This window comes from Amphiura filiformis, chromosome 1, assembly GCF_039555335.1.
Source record: "Amphiura filiformis chromosome 1, Afil_fr2py, whole genome shotgun sequence".
Lineage (NCBI taxonomy): Eukaryota > Metazoa > Echinodermata > Ophiuroidea > Amphilepidida > Amphiuridae > Amphiura > Amphiura filiformis.
Window position 1 is genome coordinate 57,166,964 of NC_092628.1, and position 19,678 is coordinate 57,186,641.

The following is a 19,678-nucleotide window of genomic DNA, read 5'->3' on the forward strand; positions in this document are numbered from 1 at the left end:
CATCAGGCATGAAAAAGTCAGTCATCCAAATATGTCTGATCAAGAAAGTCGAAAGTAACATTTGAAAAAGCAAAACAACAATTGAAGCGGTCCATTTTCCAGTCAAAGTAAAATGATAAGTAAATTTTTGCTTGTAACTTCTTTTGTTTTCTCAAGTATTTGTCGAAGTTCTTAATTTCTGTTGCGACAATATATAGAACATCATTTTATTCAGTCGGCATCTTGCAAATAAACGGCATCAGGCGACCACACGGTGCATCGTTCCATTTGTCCTTGTAATCATTACTATGATGCTTCCACATGTGTACGCAATCTTCATTTGGTTCGGCGCCACCCCAGTTCGAGTTGTTGGGCTCCCCTGATCCCCATGCATTAAAGTCTGTATCTGTTTTGTCGCTCCAACTCAATGATCCTTCTGTTTCACGATCATTCAATCCAATCCAAAGACTAGTTGCTCTTTTGATCCTGTCTTCTAATCCGGGGATGAGATCAACACCAGAAATAACCGACGAATGCCACAATTCGTAAGCGAAGTTGTTTTCTTCTTCGTTATGGATTGAAACAAGATGTCCACACTGATGTGCGGTAGCGAATTGACGGCAGAAAAACTCGGCGTCTTCCCATGTCTTAGCTTCGCCAATAAAACGGTAGCAATGGTTCTGAAATTGTGTCCACAATGGACGACAAGTGCCACTGCCATTCTGATCCGAATAGCTGGCAAATGTGATGGTAAAGAAGAAAAGGAGGCAACGAAACCTCAGCAACACCGCCATTTTAAATTTTAAATTTTTTATGTATCGGGAGAAAGTTGGCTCCCTTTCCCAAAATGTATCATATTTTATGTATGAAGCTATAAGGTGAAGGGGGTCCAAGTTCAAGTACTTGATCGACAACATTAAATTCAAGTTGCAATAATTCATATATAGCCTAGGCAACTACCTATCAAAATAAAATTATATGTGGAGATGTATGTATGTATATGTATTCGACTTACTAAATGAAAATTGAAGAGAGTGGGCCGAAAAATAGGGGAAAATTCTAACAATTGGGAGTCTTTCAGGGAGAATTTAAACATAAAAGTAAGTCTATCGTTGCAATAAGGGGTGTTGGGAGCGGTGAACACAACCAGGGGGTATATCCGTCGATCATCCTTGATTTTGCTGCAAACAATAGTATACATTCTACTGCACTTACGATAGTGTTGCACTCTGCCGACGATTTGTTTTCACTTTCCAAAGAGTGGTATCAACTAGATTAATTTAAAATTGCATTAATTTATGCGTTTTAATACCACCCTGTTACAATCCAAAATATGCATTTGATATAGGCGTACGTGCTACATCAAAGGTCAAATTAAATTATAGGCCTACGTGACTAGTCGAAACAATGGTATTTTATTAATATCCCAGCAAACACAAAAACGTTTTAAAAACGTTTTTAATAAGTTATATTTTGGCTTTTGGTTTAGATAAAAACGTTTTAATAACATTAGAATGTCGGGTTATATAAAGGTCATGAAAACGTTTTAAAACGTTTTGTATGAAAACACACTACAACAATATTTTTAAAATGTTTTCAAAAATGTTATTGTAAACTATTTTTGCAAACAATTTTTGCCAAATATTTTGTCAACACTTAAATAACATTATGTTAAAATATTTGCACTCTGCAAGCACAGAAATGTTCTTAAAATGTTTTTTCAAAACGTTTTAATAACATTTAAATGTCGGGTTATATAAAGGTCATGAAAACGTTTTTAAAACGTTATTGCAAATATTTTGGGCAAACATTTTTCGCAAAATATTTTTCAACCCCAAAATAACATTCTGTTTAGAATGTTTTGTATTAAGTTTTCAAAAATGTTTTTGGAATGTTATTAAAACGTTTTTATACCCTTTATATAACTCGACATTTAAACGTTTTCTGTAAAACATTTTTTGTTTGCTGAGCAGTAGATTATCAAAAAATGATTTTTAATATAACCCGACATTTAAACGTTTTTGACAAACTTTTATAACCTTTTGCGAATGATGTCGAAAACGTTTTGTGTTTGCTGGGATACCTGCTGCAGTGTCTAATTGTTGTAGATGTGGTAATACAAACTCGATTTTAGTCTCATGAAATGTAATGCCTATCCGATTCACTGAATGTGCTACGGCACAATTGTAAGCACAACTAAATAAATTGACGATCAGGACGTACTGATTCGCAAGTTTACGGCTGCAACCGTATCAAATAATGCTGGCTCTTCACATTACAATAAGTTGCAATACACCGTGTGACAAACTTTAATCACTCAATTTACATCTCGCCGTGATTTAATAGTGTATTTACTATGCAAATAACCACTTAACTTGCTCCACAGTGTAATGGAAACTAACCATGTGTTATGCTAAATAGCTTTCTTAATTTTACGTGCTAAAGGCCACACTGGCCATACCTCAGTAAACATCAAAAGAGGAGCTAGCTGTTTTCCGTGTGTGGGAATTTCTAGCCCATATATTTCTGTGTATAATATTTATGTATTTGCCAAATGCCAAATATGGGCATTATGACCAATATTTATGAATATTACAAGGTACCTATGGGGAAAATATCCGAATGGTGTTCACATTTGTCTAGCATATGCCTTTAATACGGTCGATACTATCGAGTGAGTTTGATATTTTTATGAATGAACTGAAGTACGAATAGCAGCACGCCGTCATCCACATCCACATTCACTACGAAACAGTGAAATGCTTGGTTGAAAATTTTAATTTTATAATTTTTTTGGAATGTAATATGAAGATAACATATTCAAATCAACATTAATTATGATATTTTGGCCTAAATAGATTTGTTTAGTAAGATACGGCTTTCGAAAGGAGTGGATACGTGCAACTGACCTATACCAGTGAGTGTGTGATTATTAAATTAAGTAGTCAATTCACACGTGTGAATGGGAGATGCCCTCTAACTTTTTCTAATGAGAATTTGCTGTAATTTTGGTTATGAAATACCAGGTGAAATTGATTAAAAAAAAGACTTTTTTTTTAATTCGAAGATAATTATTATTTAATAAATGTAGCATTGTTGTCACCTTTGTAATAAATTAGTGTCCAAAATTTGCAAATAGGGACATTTGTGCCATTCAGCATGATTTTAGGAATATTGTGTACGTAGCTGAAAAATATCATGTAACAATAGACTTTAATGTTATAATGTTTCTTGTAAAAATAAATATCACGAGGGGCAATGTTTTAGTCTTCTTTAACATTCGTTTATTAATTTGTTTTTTAAATTTCCTGTTGGAACCAGGCTCAAGTAAAATGCTCAAGCCAATCTTATAAGCAAGGAAAAGAAAGACCACTTCCAATAGATCAATTGTATAATACAATTTTGCTCTTAGCTCTTAGGTTGAGAAATATGAAATTGGGAGTTCTTATCAAATCCCATTATAAAGGCTTTAAGGTGGTACTACACCCCCTGACAAATGTTGTGACTAATTTTGCATTTTTCTCAAAAGACACTAAAAAACACTGGTAACAAAAGTTATGTATATTATAGGGATAAGGAATCCAATTACTTCGATGACATTTCAGTGATTCAAGACAAGTGGTTTATGTTAAGAAATGATGTACATTATAGCGGTACCTCTTTTCTTATCATTTAATAACGTACCGATTGTCTTGAGTGAGTCACTGAAATTATAGTGTAGTAACTGGATTCCTTGCCCCTATACATGTAATATACATAACTTTTGTTACCAGTGTGTTATTAGTTTTTGAGAAAAAAAAATAGTCACACATTTATCAAGGGGTGTAGTACCACCTTAACCTATAGTCTAATCCTACGAGGCGTAGGAATTAGTCACAAAATTCAAATTATGCCACTGTGCATTTCAACATGGCGTAACTCTCAACTTGAGATGAGACACACTATAAAGACATTGTATGAAAGGAACCAGGAAGTTGTAACAGTTTGATTTGAAAACAATTGTCAAGTTGAAGTTGAACCAACATTGTCAGACATAGCTGCAGGATTTTGAAGCTCATATCTTGATTCCATGTCCGTGATTACGGCGTCTTTCTGTAAAAACAATACATTCCAATTGTGAAAAATGTAATGTATGTACACGGCAAATTTTATGATTAAAGTGTACGATTATATTTACAAATAATCAATAAGAAAGATTTTAACAAACGCTACGTTATATAAAAGTCTTATAATTGCCCTTTTATCGGCATAGACTTATCTTGCCATAATGATGTTATGTAAGGGGCCTTGCATTTTCTTCGGAAGGGGATAGGGTCTCAAATTTACAAAAAGTCAGCGTCAATAAAATTGCGACCCCCCTATTTCGGCAACAAAAATGTTATGACCCCCACTACCACCACCGATACACATTACCCCGTAAACAAGCTAAAAATTGTATTGAAATCAGTCTTTTTGACTAAAATAAACACACTATCTGTGGTCATCTTGTGACGCCTTACATTTTGGTCATCAAAAATTTTATGACCCCTTTATTTTTCTTTCCAAAACTTTATGACCCCCAGTATATTTGGTACCCAGCCCCCTTAATAGATCTCTCATCTTTTACGTAATTCATTTTGTCCTTGAACTTGTTCAAATTGTATTTAATGCATTAATTGCATTTAGAATCTTTCTTCTGAAATTGCATACATGTTAAAAACTGTTTAATATGTACAACAATATCCAAAAGTTTGGTTAAAAACATTTAAAAAAAACCCATAAAAACACTAGCAGTAACTAGAACTGCAAATGATATATTCAATAACAAGTAGATTATCAAAACGTAATAATTCTGAAATTAATTTCCAAATAATGTTAATTTATATGAAGTTTTATCGGATAGCGACGTTTGCAAAGTCTTTTTGTGGGACCTGATGGGAGCATATCAGACGCATCAAATTGCATTCTGAATACGAGGAATGACCTTCTGATATCAAATAATTTGGATTTTTTTTTAATTCGCGATATAATACAAATTTTATGGCAAATTATTTAGGTCTTTCTGGGAACAAAATGTATATCTTATGATATATGATAGTCGGCTTTTCCTCCCAGGACTGTTAAATGTCAAAAATATCAGTTTTTAATAATTTGCCATAAAATTTGTATCATATCGCAATTTTTTTTTTTAATCCAAATTATTAGATATCAGAAGGACATTCATCGTATTCAGAATGTAATTTGGTGTGTCTGATGTGCGGTCGGATCCCACAAAATACTATGCAAACGTCGCTATCCGATCATTTAATGGAGGGAACGAGTTTCTGAATGAGGGACATTCCTTTATGTCTTTGTGTTGTTTTCTTAAAAGTGCTGATAAATAAAACAAAATGATATTGGGACCGTAGCGATTATTATTCTATCTTTTTTAACAAGTTCGTAGTGATTACCTTGCCCAATGATGCTTCTAATGACTTGACTTTAGCAGTCAGGGTTTTGATTCGTTTATCCGACTCTGTTGGGTCAGATGATTCACCATCCTGAGTCATCAGCATGGTGTTCTTTGGATGCACTTCGTTCCTTGCTTTGACCTTCATTTAAAGTTTAGAAATTCAGAAAAATGTTTAAAAGACATTTAGAAAAAACGAAATTTAGAAGGAAAGAAATTGTGCAATTTCGAAAGAAAGAAAATAAAGAGACATAAGCAAAGAAATTTTAATTTCTTTAAATCAATTGTTAGATGTTCTTTTTGCAAGTTTGACGTTTGTTAGTTGCCATCGACTCTTCATCTATTCCGTCGTTTATATTCAATATGGTTGCTTGTTATAGCCATCTCCAATAGTTTTCGTTTGCATCTCGTTTATTAAATGTTTATACATAATTTGTTATGTTATGGTAATAAATGAAGTTTTATTTTAGCTCAAAATATTATATATTACCTTTGGAACAAATACTAAACACAATGTCACAGTGGCTGCGAAGAATATGAATAAGGATATGATGAGGTAGTTGGAGTTGACATCATTATCGAGTATAATTGTGACTGGTACACCAACGAATGATAAGATCACTATATTGTATACGCTGATACCTTTATTGACAAAAATCAAAAACAAAGAAGCAAACAAACAAAAGCAATCATAAATCATACAGATTAAAACATAATATCTCACTAATACTCATTTGTTTGTGAATATAGTCACCAATGGTCCAAATACGATAAAACAACTTTACTAAACAAGACTCAAATGCGTATGAACTGCAAAATGAGAACACACAACATCAGCAAGACAAATTTACAGCAAAATAATACGAACCAATATATTTGGAGTCGTTCAAAGCAGGCACTGTAACCTTTCTAGTTTCCCAGGCCAAGAAGGCACCAAATATCAGCATTAGACCATTCTTACACATCAATGAACCTAACCAATATGTCTCCCAGTTTGAAAAACATCTTACATAGACGGGAACCAGTACCAAGTCTGAGTTTCCATGACTTGCCTGTGAAAGAAAATTGTCACAAAGTTAAATATTTCTTTAACAAAATCAGTGTATTTAAATCAATCGGCAATGGATATTAAATGTCGATGTAGTTTTAATAATCATTATGACGGGAGGACCCACTGCGAGACGCTCTCCATTTATGAAAATCTGATATTTACCCGTTCTGGACCATGTGTAACAGCAATCCTAACTGGATCAAGTACCTCCCATAATACCAGGATTATAATATCAATGACAACAAGAATAGCCACCATCACGAACAACTGAGAGTCTTTAATTATCTAGGGAAAAAGTTTAATCACACAATTAGACAAAAATTATACAATTCAAATGTCACGTGCTATATTATTATGGTTACGTATTACTTCAATGATTCATCTTATAAACAATATACCCGCAGATGATTTGAGCACTTGTTTTCAAAAGAATGCATTAGTTTTATATTAGTCGGGAAGCTAAGCTGCTAGTATAAGTTCCTTATATGTTTGATTATTGCGTTACCATGGTTACGATTAATATTTCGTTTCCCATAATGTTGAACCATTTGATGAACTTAGAGATCAAATCAAAACTCGACCAGTGGTTGACCGCCGGTTCCGGACGGTTCCGTCCGTTTGTCAGAAGTCATTGCTGTATGAATATTCAAGAATGCATGAGTTCCAGAATGATAGCTATAGTGATATCTCATTTCATCATACATGTAGTTATATTCTCACCGTCTTTTTAATTTTTGTTGTAAATATTTTATGAACCCTCCAAGTTTTGCTGAACATTGATCCGAAGGCCAGTGAAAATCCGATGGCTAACAACCAAGCATTAACCTGTAGGATAGTATTGTACAAACACATTAATCTGTAAGAGTTCTCTCAGAAAAAATGTAATTCCAGGTACATATGCAATAATTTAAATTCAAACTGACAAGTTCATTAAAAACAGTAAATCATACTAAACTTCACTATAATATTAATCCAATATAATTGGAACGGATCGTACATGTATGTGATAAATCCCATAGTTTCAAAAATTTCACTACAATATTAACCCAATATACTAGTAATAAGAATGGATCGTAGATGAACATGACAAATCCCATAGTTTCCAAAATGTGCATTTTATGTGGTGAAATCCGCAAGTTAAGGAAGGTAATAATATTTTCGACTTCTAGGTATTTATCTGTCCAACAGGCACAAACCTTCTCTCTTAAAGAATTATAAGTGTTTAATAATATGAGTATCTACAAGCTACTCGTACCTGACACATCCATAGATACATTTCTTGTGATACTCTCCCTGTATCTAACCCAGTAATGATGACGAAGGCGTACGTCAGAATACCGCCAATCAATATCAAGTTGTTTAACTTTGGACTCGACATTTTTATGTACCTGTCACAGTAAAATATTAGTGGTTATAAAGAATTATGAATTTGGTGTTATGTTCTTTTAGTGTAATTGACCCCCCAAATTGACCAGTCTGAAATGTACCTTCTTTCTCTGTACTTAATGTTGAATACAAGAAACGTGATTGCAAGTATAATGCCAATCGCTGCTAATATCGTCATGGAAACGAATAAAACAAATGATATGGTGTGGTACTCTTCTTTGATGATGATGGAATCAACTGGGATCTTATCACCTATATAAACAAAAATACGAAGTATTTTTAAGGTTAATAATAAAACCGAGTAGCTCCGTGGCTGCATGGATAACATTTTAATATAGGCCCCTACATTATAAACGTGCGAATATTTTTTGAAAGTGCCTTTCAAAATTATCAAAGCGCTGTACAATGAAAAATGAAAACAAAATGAAACAAGAGTGACGCATCCTATACCTTTTTTTTTAGGACAAGTAAAATAAAAAACATGTTTCACGTCCGGGTTTTTGAAAAAAAAGGAGGAAGAGGGGCTTTTTATTTTTATTTTTATCGCAAAATCGGTGTAAATGCCCATAATTAAAGCTGTTTTAGCGTATACAATAATGACGGGAAAAAGGAGGAGGCCTCTTTTTATTTGTTGTTCTGAGAGATAGGCCCCCTCTAACTATCATAAAACCTTATAAAAGTGTTTCTTGTATATTAGCAAGGCTATAGAAAGCATCTCTACTTCCTAGACATAGTTTTTGGAAAGTTATAACTGAATTTCAAAAAATAAAAATAAAATTGAAGAAACCTCAAAAAAGGAAGCAGGAGGGGACGTGAAACATGTTTATTTTTTTATTTGGCCTTATTATAACGGAGCGAAAGTATCAAAATGGATATCATTATATCTACGATGTACTTTTTAAAGATTCATTTTGTAACGCGAGATACAATTTGATTTATTACTAAATTAATCAGTGTGATTAAGGAACGTCAATTAAAGCTGAAAGACACATTGATTGCTACACCAACCTTCCCACTGTATGGGTGTTTCTTCAAGCCAGCTTAAAGCTATATCCTTAGGGACTGTTGGATTGTAGATACCAACGCGAACGTCTACACCATCTGCAAGATAAAGAATCAGCATTTTAAGGATGGATTGTAGTGTTATTCAAAACTTCAAACAAAAGGTTTAATTACCAGTGATTTTGTAAAGCTTTTGTTTGTTCTTGTCACTCAAAACAACAGTGTCGTATTATTTGGAACATGTATTTTATTAAAGCCATAATGTACGACCTTATAATATGAAATTGGTTAATTTTTTTCAAACCTGATTTTTTTGCAGATTTGGAATGTTTACACATGTCCCAACTTGCACCTAAATGGAATCAGCCAAATTTGTTGTCTTTGTAGGTCAACAGAGCAAAGTTCGACATATTATCATAATTTGAAAATTATGATAATATGTCCTTCCATAGAACTGCGTGTTAAATGGCCAAAATAACCAGTGGGGTTTCTTTCACTTTACCTTGTTATTTCAACCTAAAATGAACAGCAACCCTTACCGTCAGTTATTACTAATATTATTTCAACATTTTGAATAAAGAATAACAGAATCAAAATTTGACGGAAATCGTACATTAAGGCTTTAAGTTGCTGAAAAACAATGTACAGATATATATACACGCACCCCAACCCCTTACATACACTCCACATTACCATTTACAAGAACACACCCCACACACACACCCCCACCCATAACCTTTCTTCATTTTAATACCCCTGTAACAATCACGGTTGAATAGGGACACGCACCTTGAATCCGAGTTACTTCTGATGAAGGCCATCTATCACCAGTAGCAGAAAATCGAACTGGTCCCTGACGATATTTCAAATTAATTAATTAATATTATTTCAAAACAATGAGAGAGAAAAGTAGATGAGAGAGTGAGAGAGACAGAGAGGGGAGTGATGGGGAATGTGGGAGAGAGAAAGAGAGATTGAAATACATGAGTCAGATACACAAAAAGGCGAATGTTTGAATATGTAGCCTACATTGTCAGTACAATAATATGTACCTCGACAGCAACAATTGAATATTTGCTGCTCATAATATGTGATGCGATCAAGCAAAATCAGTCGGAACTCGGAAATATTGATTTTGAGATATAGCCAAACAAAGGAAATATTTCCTTTTGTTTCCTACTGTTTTGGAAACTCTTTAATTGCCCATATCTTTGGAACTGGTTGTTTAATTTCAATGGGGTTTTCTGCAAAATTCAGCTTTGTAAATGTTTTTTACTATTCTATAAAAAACTGAAAATTTAATATTTACGAGTTTCGACTGATTTTGCTTAATCGCATCACATATTATTAATTTACTGTCAACATATTGAAGTAACACATATTTCCAAAGAGCATATAAGCCTATTATTTAGTTATCTGAGCTAAATTTATAAAGGTCCCTATTTCTGTTGTTATACTTACTGACACACCCTCGAAATCGGTTGCTTTCATTATTTCAAAAAGTAGCTCAGACATGTTATGGTTTTTGTAGTCGAAATTCCCGATGCTTTGTGGTGGATCTACAGAATGATGATTTGAAAAGCGATGAAAAAGTTGATAAACTGATTAAAATCAAATTATAATCAATTTGAACATTAAATATTCACCACATTTCATACAAAATGTCATTTTTATTCCAGATTGCACGTGTTGTTTCCTCTCTATCATGCACTATTATTACACTTACCTTTTTCTTTGGAGCACCTTGGATAAAATATTGTAAATCTTAAAATCTGTCAAAATATCTCTAAATTTTATCAAGTGGTTTTTTTTTAATACTGATACGCGTGTTAATTTTCAGTAAATACATTTTGTTTCAGACACTCGCTATTTATCTTCTGGCCTTATTAGTCTTCCAGCCCTTTCTATTGGTAAGCATTACCTAACTTCTGTAGTCTTCTTTCTGCTTCCTGTAACAGAAGAGCCATGGTCCACACTCCATCATATGCGTAAGGAGCGTCGGCAGAGCCAGTCAAGAAATTGGGATTTACACCCACGTACTTCTCATACTCCTCCAGAAACTGATTTGTTGTCTGACAGAATAGAAAATGTGATCAAAATCATTGGAATCTGTCATATTATCATGTGGTCTTCTAAGGGATGAAATCAAAACTCGACCGCCGGTTACCGGTGGATGATATCAGGGGTATAGATAGCAAACTTATGTGCAGTGAGTTTATCAATGACTATATCAGGGGTAGATAGCAAACTTATGTGCAGTGAGTTTATCAACGACTATATCAGGGGTAGATAGCAAACTTATGCACAGTGAGTTTATCAATGACTCTATCAGGGGTAGATAGCCAACTTATGTGCAGTGAGTTTATCAACTATATAATATCAGGGGCATATAGTGTAGTGAGTTCAACAATGACTTTATCAGCGGTAGATAGTAAACTTATGTGGAGTGAGTTTATCAATGACTCTATCAGGGGTAGATAGTGAACTTATGTGCATTGAGGTTGTCAATGAATATATCAGGGATGTAGCAAACTGATGCACTTATGAGTAGTGCGTTATAAATGATAATATCAGCGGTATATAGCAAACTTTTGTGCATTGAGTTTATCAATAACTCTATCAGCGGTAGATAGCAAACTTATGTGTATTGAATTCATCAATGACCTTTTCAATGGTAGATAGTAAACTTATGTTCAGTGAGTTTATCAATGATGATATCAGGGGTAGATAGCAAACTTATATGCATTGAGTATATCAACAATAATATCAGGGGTAGATAGCAAACTTATGTGTAGTGAGTTCAATGACTCTATCAAGGGTAGATAGTAAACTTATGTTATGTTCAGCGAGTTTATGAATGATGATATCAGGGGTAGATAGCAAGCTTGTGTGTAGTGAGTCCGTCAATGACTTTATCAGGGGTAAATAACAAACTTATATGTATTGAGTTTATCAATGATAACATTAGGGGTGGATAGCAAACTTATGTGCATGGAGTGAGTATATCAGTAACTCTATCACCTCTCAGCGGTAGATAGTGAACTTATACTATAAGCAGTAGAGTAGATAGTAAATATAGTTTATATATTCAGTGAGTTTATCAATGACTCTATCAGCGGTAGATAGCAAACTTATGTTAAGTGAGTTTATCGATGATGATTTCAGGGGTAGATAGCAAACTAATGTGCAGTGCGTTTATCAATAACTATACCAGCAGTAGATAGTAAACTTATGTTCAGCGAGTTCATCAATGATCAGCGGTATACCGTATATAACTTACATGTATGTGCATTGGTTATCAATTAATATATCAGGGGTGTATAGCAAACTTATGCACTTATGAGTAGTAAGTTTAGGCTAAAAAAATATGTTTGGTTGCCCTCAACCGACCGACCCAAAAAAATGGAAATCTTGGGTTGAGTTTTTTTTTCAACACTTTTTTAGAAGAAACCTTAAATTTGGACAGAATCATAGACTTTTATATTTGTTATTCATTCATTTTATTTATTAAATACATATTTGATATAAAACAAGAAGTATTTCCATTTAAATCTAGTCCAAAAACACACATTTTTTTACCATAAAATGATCACGCATTTGTCGATACTAGCCTTTTCAAAATCGAGGAAAAATCGAGATAGAGTCCATGAAAAAAAGAAAAAAGAAAAGAAAAAAGGATCGACCTACCGACCCTCCAAATTGTCTCGGAAAGGCAACCAAACAATTTTTTTTTTTTTTTTGCCTTATCAAGACCCCTCTTTTCAGGGGTAGATAGCATGTTTATATGTAGTGAGGTTATCAATGATGATATCAGGGGTAGATAGCAAACGTATGTACAGTGAGTTTATCAATGACTATATCAGGGGTAGATAGCAAACGTATGTATAGTGAGTTTATCAATGGCTCTATCAGAGGTAATTAGCAAACTTATGTGCCGTGAGTTCATCAATGCCTTTATCAGCGGTAAAGTTATGTGGAGTGATATATCAGCGATAGATAGGAAACTTATTTTCAGTGAGCTTATCAATGACTCTATCAGCGGTAGATAGTAAACTCATGTGCAGGGAGTTTATAAATGACTCTATCAGGGGTAGATAGCAAAAACGTACGTGTAGTGAGTTTATCAATTAGATAATATTAGGGTTAGATAGCAAACTTATGTATAGTGAGTTCATCATTGACTCTAATAAAGGTATATAGCAAACTTGTGTTCATTGAGTTTATCAATGATCATGTCAGGGGTAGATGTCAAACTTAGGAGTAGTGAGTTTATCAATGACTCTATCAGGGGTAGATAGCAAACTTATGTGTATTGAGTGTATCAATGATAATTCACCCATTGCATGGTTCCGCTTTGTGCAAGGAGTGGCTCGATCTGGCAGCATGCATACATGGGAATTGAACCAGTCCTATAACATTACGCTAAGTTATGTAATTCTTCTTTTCATGTCATGCCAGTTCGTGGCTCTTCGAGCTTGCATCATGGCGGAACCGTGCAACGGCGAATACGGTAGAGAGCGACCCTATGTGGAGTGAGTTTATCAATGATTATATCAGAGGTATAGATAGTTAACATTTATGTACTCTCCAGTCTCCATTGAAGCCGGCAACAACTGCTTTTAACGTGCACGGCCAATTTCTTGTCCTTTTGATTCAATATGTTCAAAACAAAATATTGCGTAGAAAATCCACAGATTACATACAAGATATGATCGACGAACAGACATATCCATCCGCTATAGAGATTTGTACCAAGCTACAATATGATGCAGACTTACCCTTCCCGATACTCCTGGATGTGCAGCCAAACTGACCGGCAACGCATCCATAGAAAACGACCCGGCAACAACTGTATCCATCTGTGAATTAGTACAGTCATGAGATGGATCATCTTGACGCCACCATTCGTATCCATACCAACCTGGAGGGCGTCGTATAAAATTTATCAAAATCTGTTAACCAAGAAAGTGTTTTATCCTCAAACGCAATGATAAATAAATTATGAAAGCAATTATTTTTAAATTTGAGACATTGCAATACGCCGTTTATACAATGGGAGTCCTTCTGGATTGCGTTTACAAGCTATTCGGCCCACATAAACACCCCCACATCACACACAGACCCATTCTCTCGAATCCATTGATTCGGTCATGAAATACCCACAATACCCATATTTAGGAACTTTTATTAAACTAATAATGCATATTTTTGACTGTAATTTACAAAGAGAAAAAAAGATCTCTGTAAATTAACGAACGTTTTTTGTTGGCTCATGAGCAAATCCCGAGGAGCTAATCCTCCCGAGGAACAAATAATTTTGGTATGTTCCATTGTATACGCTTTGAAGCTAAAATCGCACTTTTGAGGTTTTTTCACATGTTTATTGATTTCCTCTCTTTTTTTAAATTTCAAAATATCGTAAATTAAATGCTTGTTTATTTGTTTGTTACTTTCTTTGTGTCGTTTTGGATTTTTCCTTCTGGTGCAAAATTGGACATTGTCTTTTTTCTCCCATTGACCATGTTGACCATGCATGTTGATCGAATTAGGTAAATTTTAATTTGAGACGGGCAAACATTTACAATCATTATTAGCATATGCCCAAATAGAGTAGACAAGCACTCAAAATCAATAAACTAACAAAATATTCAATAAAATGCCAGTTGAAAACGTAAAAGCACGCCCAATAAAAACAAGAAACTAAATTAACAGAGTTGCAATATAAACGATTCAATTAAAATGAAAACGGCGTTCATTTAACAAGTGTGTCATGGTCATAATGGGAAGCGATGAGTCTGCATGACCATTTTTGAACTCAACTGGAAGCATTTTCATTCAGACTGGTCCTTGTCGTTAATACCAGGCTGTTCAAAGCAGTCGTGTATTGGGAAAATCGCATGTGACAATTTTAATGGCCGGTGCTCAATCTCAATAGTATAACTTTCCAGAATTTCAGTTTCTATAAAACAAACCATTTTTCTACAAGTTTTGAACATGAACATTACTTGAGGAAGAACGTTTTGAAGTATATCAAAGTAGAAAACCTCTTTTTGTGTAGGGGTGAGCACACACGCAGGATCGTTTGGCAGATTGGGGAAGTGGGCTGTTGTATTAATGTATTTTTTTATAAACCGAGAAAGAAAAGTACATGAACGTATGTATTTAGAATGAAAGGGATGCAGGCAATGATGTGGTTTTTTTAATGATTCAAAAACAGGATTTTTCTACCCCATTTTTGTTTTTGAATATCATATACCTAACTAGCTTTATAATATTAATTATACACATTACGTATGATTGATACAAAATTCTAAAAAAATATCCGTAGTAACTTTCTTTGATTGATCTAGAATTCTAAAAAATATCTAGTTACTTTCTTTGATTGATCTAGAATTCTAAAAAATATATAGTTACTTCCTCGTAAGCCCTATTATTTGTAAAATGGTGCCATTTAACAAATTTGAAGGCATAAACCTCAAAAATAAGAGATTCAGAAACTAAAGTTTTCCTCTCGTGATTAATAATATGTAAATAGGTAACTTGTTAAAGTTTTTGAAAATAATTTTGTGATGCCAATTTTCTGATTTTCCTAGAAAATGTGTTATTTTTCTCAAATTCTGAAATTGAACACAAATATAAATATGCTGGTGTTTGTTTATTTTCAGAATAAACATGATAAACTCACCGTTTACTATCCATACATATTTTGCTCCATACATGCCTTCTTTGTATGCTTGACAAAATATTCGACGAGCTTTATTCTCGTAAAAATTACCCAATATAATTCTAGCACCGCGTTTCTGAAAATAAAGGAAACTTGTCATCATTAAATAACTCAAGAAGGGATGGTAAAAGCGAACGAGAGAAAAGAAGGAGAGAAAGATGAAAAGAAAATCAGCAGTATGGGAGAGAACAAAATGATCGTAATACCTTAAGGTTCATTACTTGTACTTCCGGGTTATCAGCAAAGCTTTCCGAAGAAATCACCTCTATTCCATTTGCAGAAGCAAGGTCATGAAAATCTGCAATGGGCTAAAATATACATAAAAATGGCAATTAAAACAAAATTTTCAATGAATAAATAAAATTATCTTTTTTATTTGTTTGTTTGTTTGTTGGGTGCTTGTTTTTTGTTTTCTCGTCTTCTTTTGATTCGTTGCCAAAATGCAACAATGAAACATAAAACACTGAGAAAAATTAGTTCTGATATAAATAATTGATATACAGTTTTTTTTGGGAAAGGTTCGGTTTGCGCCCTTCCATTCATGACACTGAGTCGCTGACCACTATGAACACTATACATGTATATAATTATGTCCCTATCAAAAAACCTTGTATTTAGTTGTTTGCATGTACAATATGTATCTCAAGAAGTCAATACCAAATATAGGTCTAACGTTACCAAGGCAAAAAGGTCCACCGACTGGTGCAGAGTTGCAACCTTCTTCCACCCAAAGTATTTCAACATGGCAAATTTAACAATGTTAAACACCGTCTCGGGTGGGTACATCCGAAAAAATTTGGGAAATGTTTCCCGCTCAGAAAGTTTAGGCGAAGCAGACGACGGAGAGAGCTGAAGAGAAAAGAACACGAACTATCAATTATTTAAGGATCTGCCATTGTCTGTACTGCGTATGGGGAAGTACAAAAGTTAAAGGATCACAAACTGACAATCCTGCTACATTGTTTCTTTATCTCTTCTCATGGTGCTGACTAACTTAAGTGATTTTCAGTATCAATGGACTTCAGTACTCATCAGTGCATGTGTCCAACTGCCTGAATATTACTGAATGAACCGACTCTCATATGATTAACAAATTATGTTAGTACTGGTTTTTTTAATGTTAATAAATAAGCCCAATCTTTCAATTGTTTTTTGATAGTGTAGGTATTATTTTCCAGTGTCGTGCCAAAATTTACCACACCCTTAAGGGAAGGGGTATGAACGTTTGGACAGTATTTATTGTGGGACATTAGAGCACATCAGACATATCGAATTGCATTCTGAATACGAAGAATGTCCTTCTGATATCAAATAATTTTGATTTTTGAAATTCGCAATGTAATACACATTTTATGGCAAATCATTAAAATTGATATTTTTGATATTTAACAGTACTTGAAGTAAACTTTATAAATCTGATGATTTACACTTAAAGTGTATGTAGGTGGGATGAAAAGCCGACGATCAATTGAAAATTTTGACCTTTCGTATTGAAGATATGGATTTTTTTCCCAAAACACCAAAAAAATTAGGTCTTTTTGGGAAAAAAATCCATATCTTCAATATGAAAGGTCAAAATTTTCAATTGACCGTCGGCTTTTCCTCTCCCTGCTACATACACTTTAAGAATATGTCATTAGATTTATATAATTTACTTCGAGGAGTGTAATATATCAAAAATTTGAAAAATATCAAATTTTTATAATTTGTCATAAAATTTGTATTATAGGCCTATTGTGATTTTCAAAAATGAAAATTATTTGATATCAGAAAGACATGCTTCGTATTCAGAATGCAATTCGATAGGTCTGAGGTGCTCTCATGTCCCACAAAAAATACTGTCGAAACGCAATAAACGCTCATTTTAGATCCCTTAAGGATCTGCCATTGTCTGTACTGCGTATGGGGAAGTACAAAAGTTAAAGGATCACAAACTGACAATCCTGCTACATTGTTTCTTTATCTGTTCTCATGGTGCTGACTAACTTACGGGGGTCCTACACCCCTCGATAAATTTGTGTCTATTTTTGCATAGGGGCAATGAATCCAATTACTACACTGGAATTTCAGTGACCCAAGACAAGCGGTTCGTTATTTATGATAAGAAATAAGGTACCGCTAGGATGTACCTCCTTTCCCATCGTATACTGAACCGCTTGTCTTGAGTCACTGAAATTTCAGTGTAGTAATTGGATTCCTTGCCCCAATAATATACATAACTTTTGTTACCAGTGTTTTATTATTTACCACAGGGGTGTAGTACCCCCTTAAGTGATTTTCAGTATCAATGGACTTCAGTACTCGTTAGTGCACATGTGCAATTACCTGAACAGTATTGAATGAACTGACACTCATAGGCCTATGATTAACAAATTATGTTAGTACTGGTTTTTTAATGTTAATAAATAAGCCTAATCTTTCAATTGTTTTTGGTAGTGTAGGTATTATTTTCTAGTGTCGTGCCAAAATTTACCACACCCTTTATTCAACGTGGCAAATTTAAAATTGTCAATGTCGAGAGATGATCTTTGCAGCAACATAGCCTAATATTAATTGATTTCTTATGCCACGAATCAGAAGAGCAAGCAATATTCATTGTGACATTGATAAATGGGGATAAGACAAATATATCACTAAAGCAAATTTGATTGATCTCTCATTAGATAGACTTATGTCATTGTATACCACGTGAGGAACGTTTAACACTCTGCTTTGTGAATAATTTTATGAGATATTTTGATTGATTATAGCGATATTTGACACTATCCCAGCAAACACAAAACGTTTTAAAACGTTTTAAACAGGTTATATTTTGGGATTTTTGTTTTGGTAAAAACGTTTTGATAACATGACAATGTCGGGTTGTATAATATGAAAACGTTTTAAAATGTTGTGTATGAAAACACACTAAAAATATTTTCAAAATGTTTTCAAAATGTTATTGTAAAGTATTTTTTTTGCGAGCATTTTTTGCCAAATATTTTGTCAACATTTAAATAATATTATGTTAGAATATTAATTTTGTGGGAGGTTATCATAAAATGTTTTTAAATGTTATGAAAACGTTTTATACCTTTTATATACTCTTTATGTAACCCAACATTTACATACGCGTTATCTGGCAACCTTTTCTAACCTTTGGCGAATGATGTCGAAAATGTTTTGTGTTTTCTGGGATTATATATCCCTTAGATGCATGCACCCCACTTTTCATCACAGAGTGTAATTATTTGTGTTGGTTTGGAATGGAAACATTTGAAATGTACATTTGCATTTTGTTTTTTAGAGCGTGAAGTGATCGAATCAGCAAATTAAGTTATGCATACAACTTCAATTAGAAGATTTAGGTCAAGGTCCAAGGTATGATGTTCTCTGTAGTCTGTAAGTAATAGGTCACATAAACTTCTACACAACTGAGAGATAGCCAATCAAGCATAATGATAAACATACCGCAATAAATCCCACTGACCACCCCAGCTCACACCCTAACCCACAACCCAACACAAAATACAATCCTATTGCCTCTAATGTGGACACTTATTGTTCAGCTAGTTTATAGCGTTATCTTTCCTGATCGGGGTTTTCCATCGATGAATACTTGTTATAATTGAACCATAATGGCTACCGAATGCTTTACAATATAAAACATGCTGAATAGAGATAAAACATTCGCATTAGCCTATATGCATCTGCGTATTCTATAATTAGTCACAGAATTTCAATAACATGCACCCCACCCCACTCACCGTCTTACCTGCATAATATTCCATAGATGCGATGCTTGTGCCGTGGGTTCCGTCACGATAGAACAACCGGCTCCATAAATGAGTATTTTAGTTGTTGACTGATTGTATAACTCCTTGTACATTGCATCGGTTCCTATTCCGCCATTACACTGTATTTAAAGTAATAAGAAACTATTTGTGATTAATATTCTGGATCATTTAAAATGATAAATTGTATTGTGCTTGAATCTTTGGTCATAATGTTCAAATTCGATAGATTCCCAGCAAACACAAAAACGTTTTAAAAACGTTTAAAATAAGTTATAGTTTGGCTTTTGGTTTAGGTAAAAACATTTTAATAACATTAAAATGCCGGGTTATAT

The 19,678-nt window shown here is 33.8% G+C and overlaps 2 protein-coding genes across 2 annotated transcripts; both read right to left on the reverse strand.

Annotated features, from left to right (window-relative positions):
- Positions 1-206: 206 nt before the first annotated feature.
- Positions 207-773, reverse strand: LOC140161876 (alpha-N-acetylgalactosamine-specific lectin-like). The gene has a single exon (XM_072185174.1). It carries the CDS (start codon positions 771-773, stop codon positions 207-209), a length of 567 nt encoding a protein of 188 aa, XP_072041275.1.
- Positions 774-3,799: 3,026 nt separating this feature from the next.
- Positions 3,800-19,444, reverse strand: LOC140166611 (gamma-aminobutyric acid type B receptor subunit 2-like). The gene is made up of 17 exons (XM_072190112.1): positions 19,325-19,444; positions 16,249-16,419; positions 15,777-15,878; positions 15,532-15,646; positions 13,625-13,767; positions 10,768-10,918; positions 10,308-10,405; positions 9,636-9,699; positions 8,853-8,945; positions 7,946-8,096; positions 7,714-7,846; positions 7,179-7,283; positions 6,621-6,743; positions 6,276-6,459; positions 5,898-6,049; positions 5,409-5,549; positions 3,800-4,071 (listed from the first exon to the last, which is right to left on the reverse strand). The coding sequence occupies exons 1-17, from the start codon at positions 19,436-19,438 to the stop codon at positions 3,982-3,984; spliced, it is 2,130 nt and encodes a 709-aa protein (XP_072046213.1). The 5' UTR covers positions 19,439-19,444; the 3' UTR covers positions 3,800-3,981.
- Between the last annotated feature and the right edge of the window lie 234 nt (positions 19,445-19,678).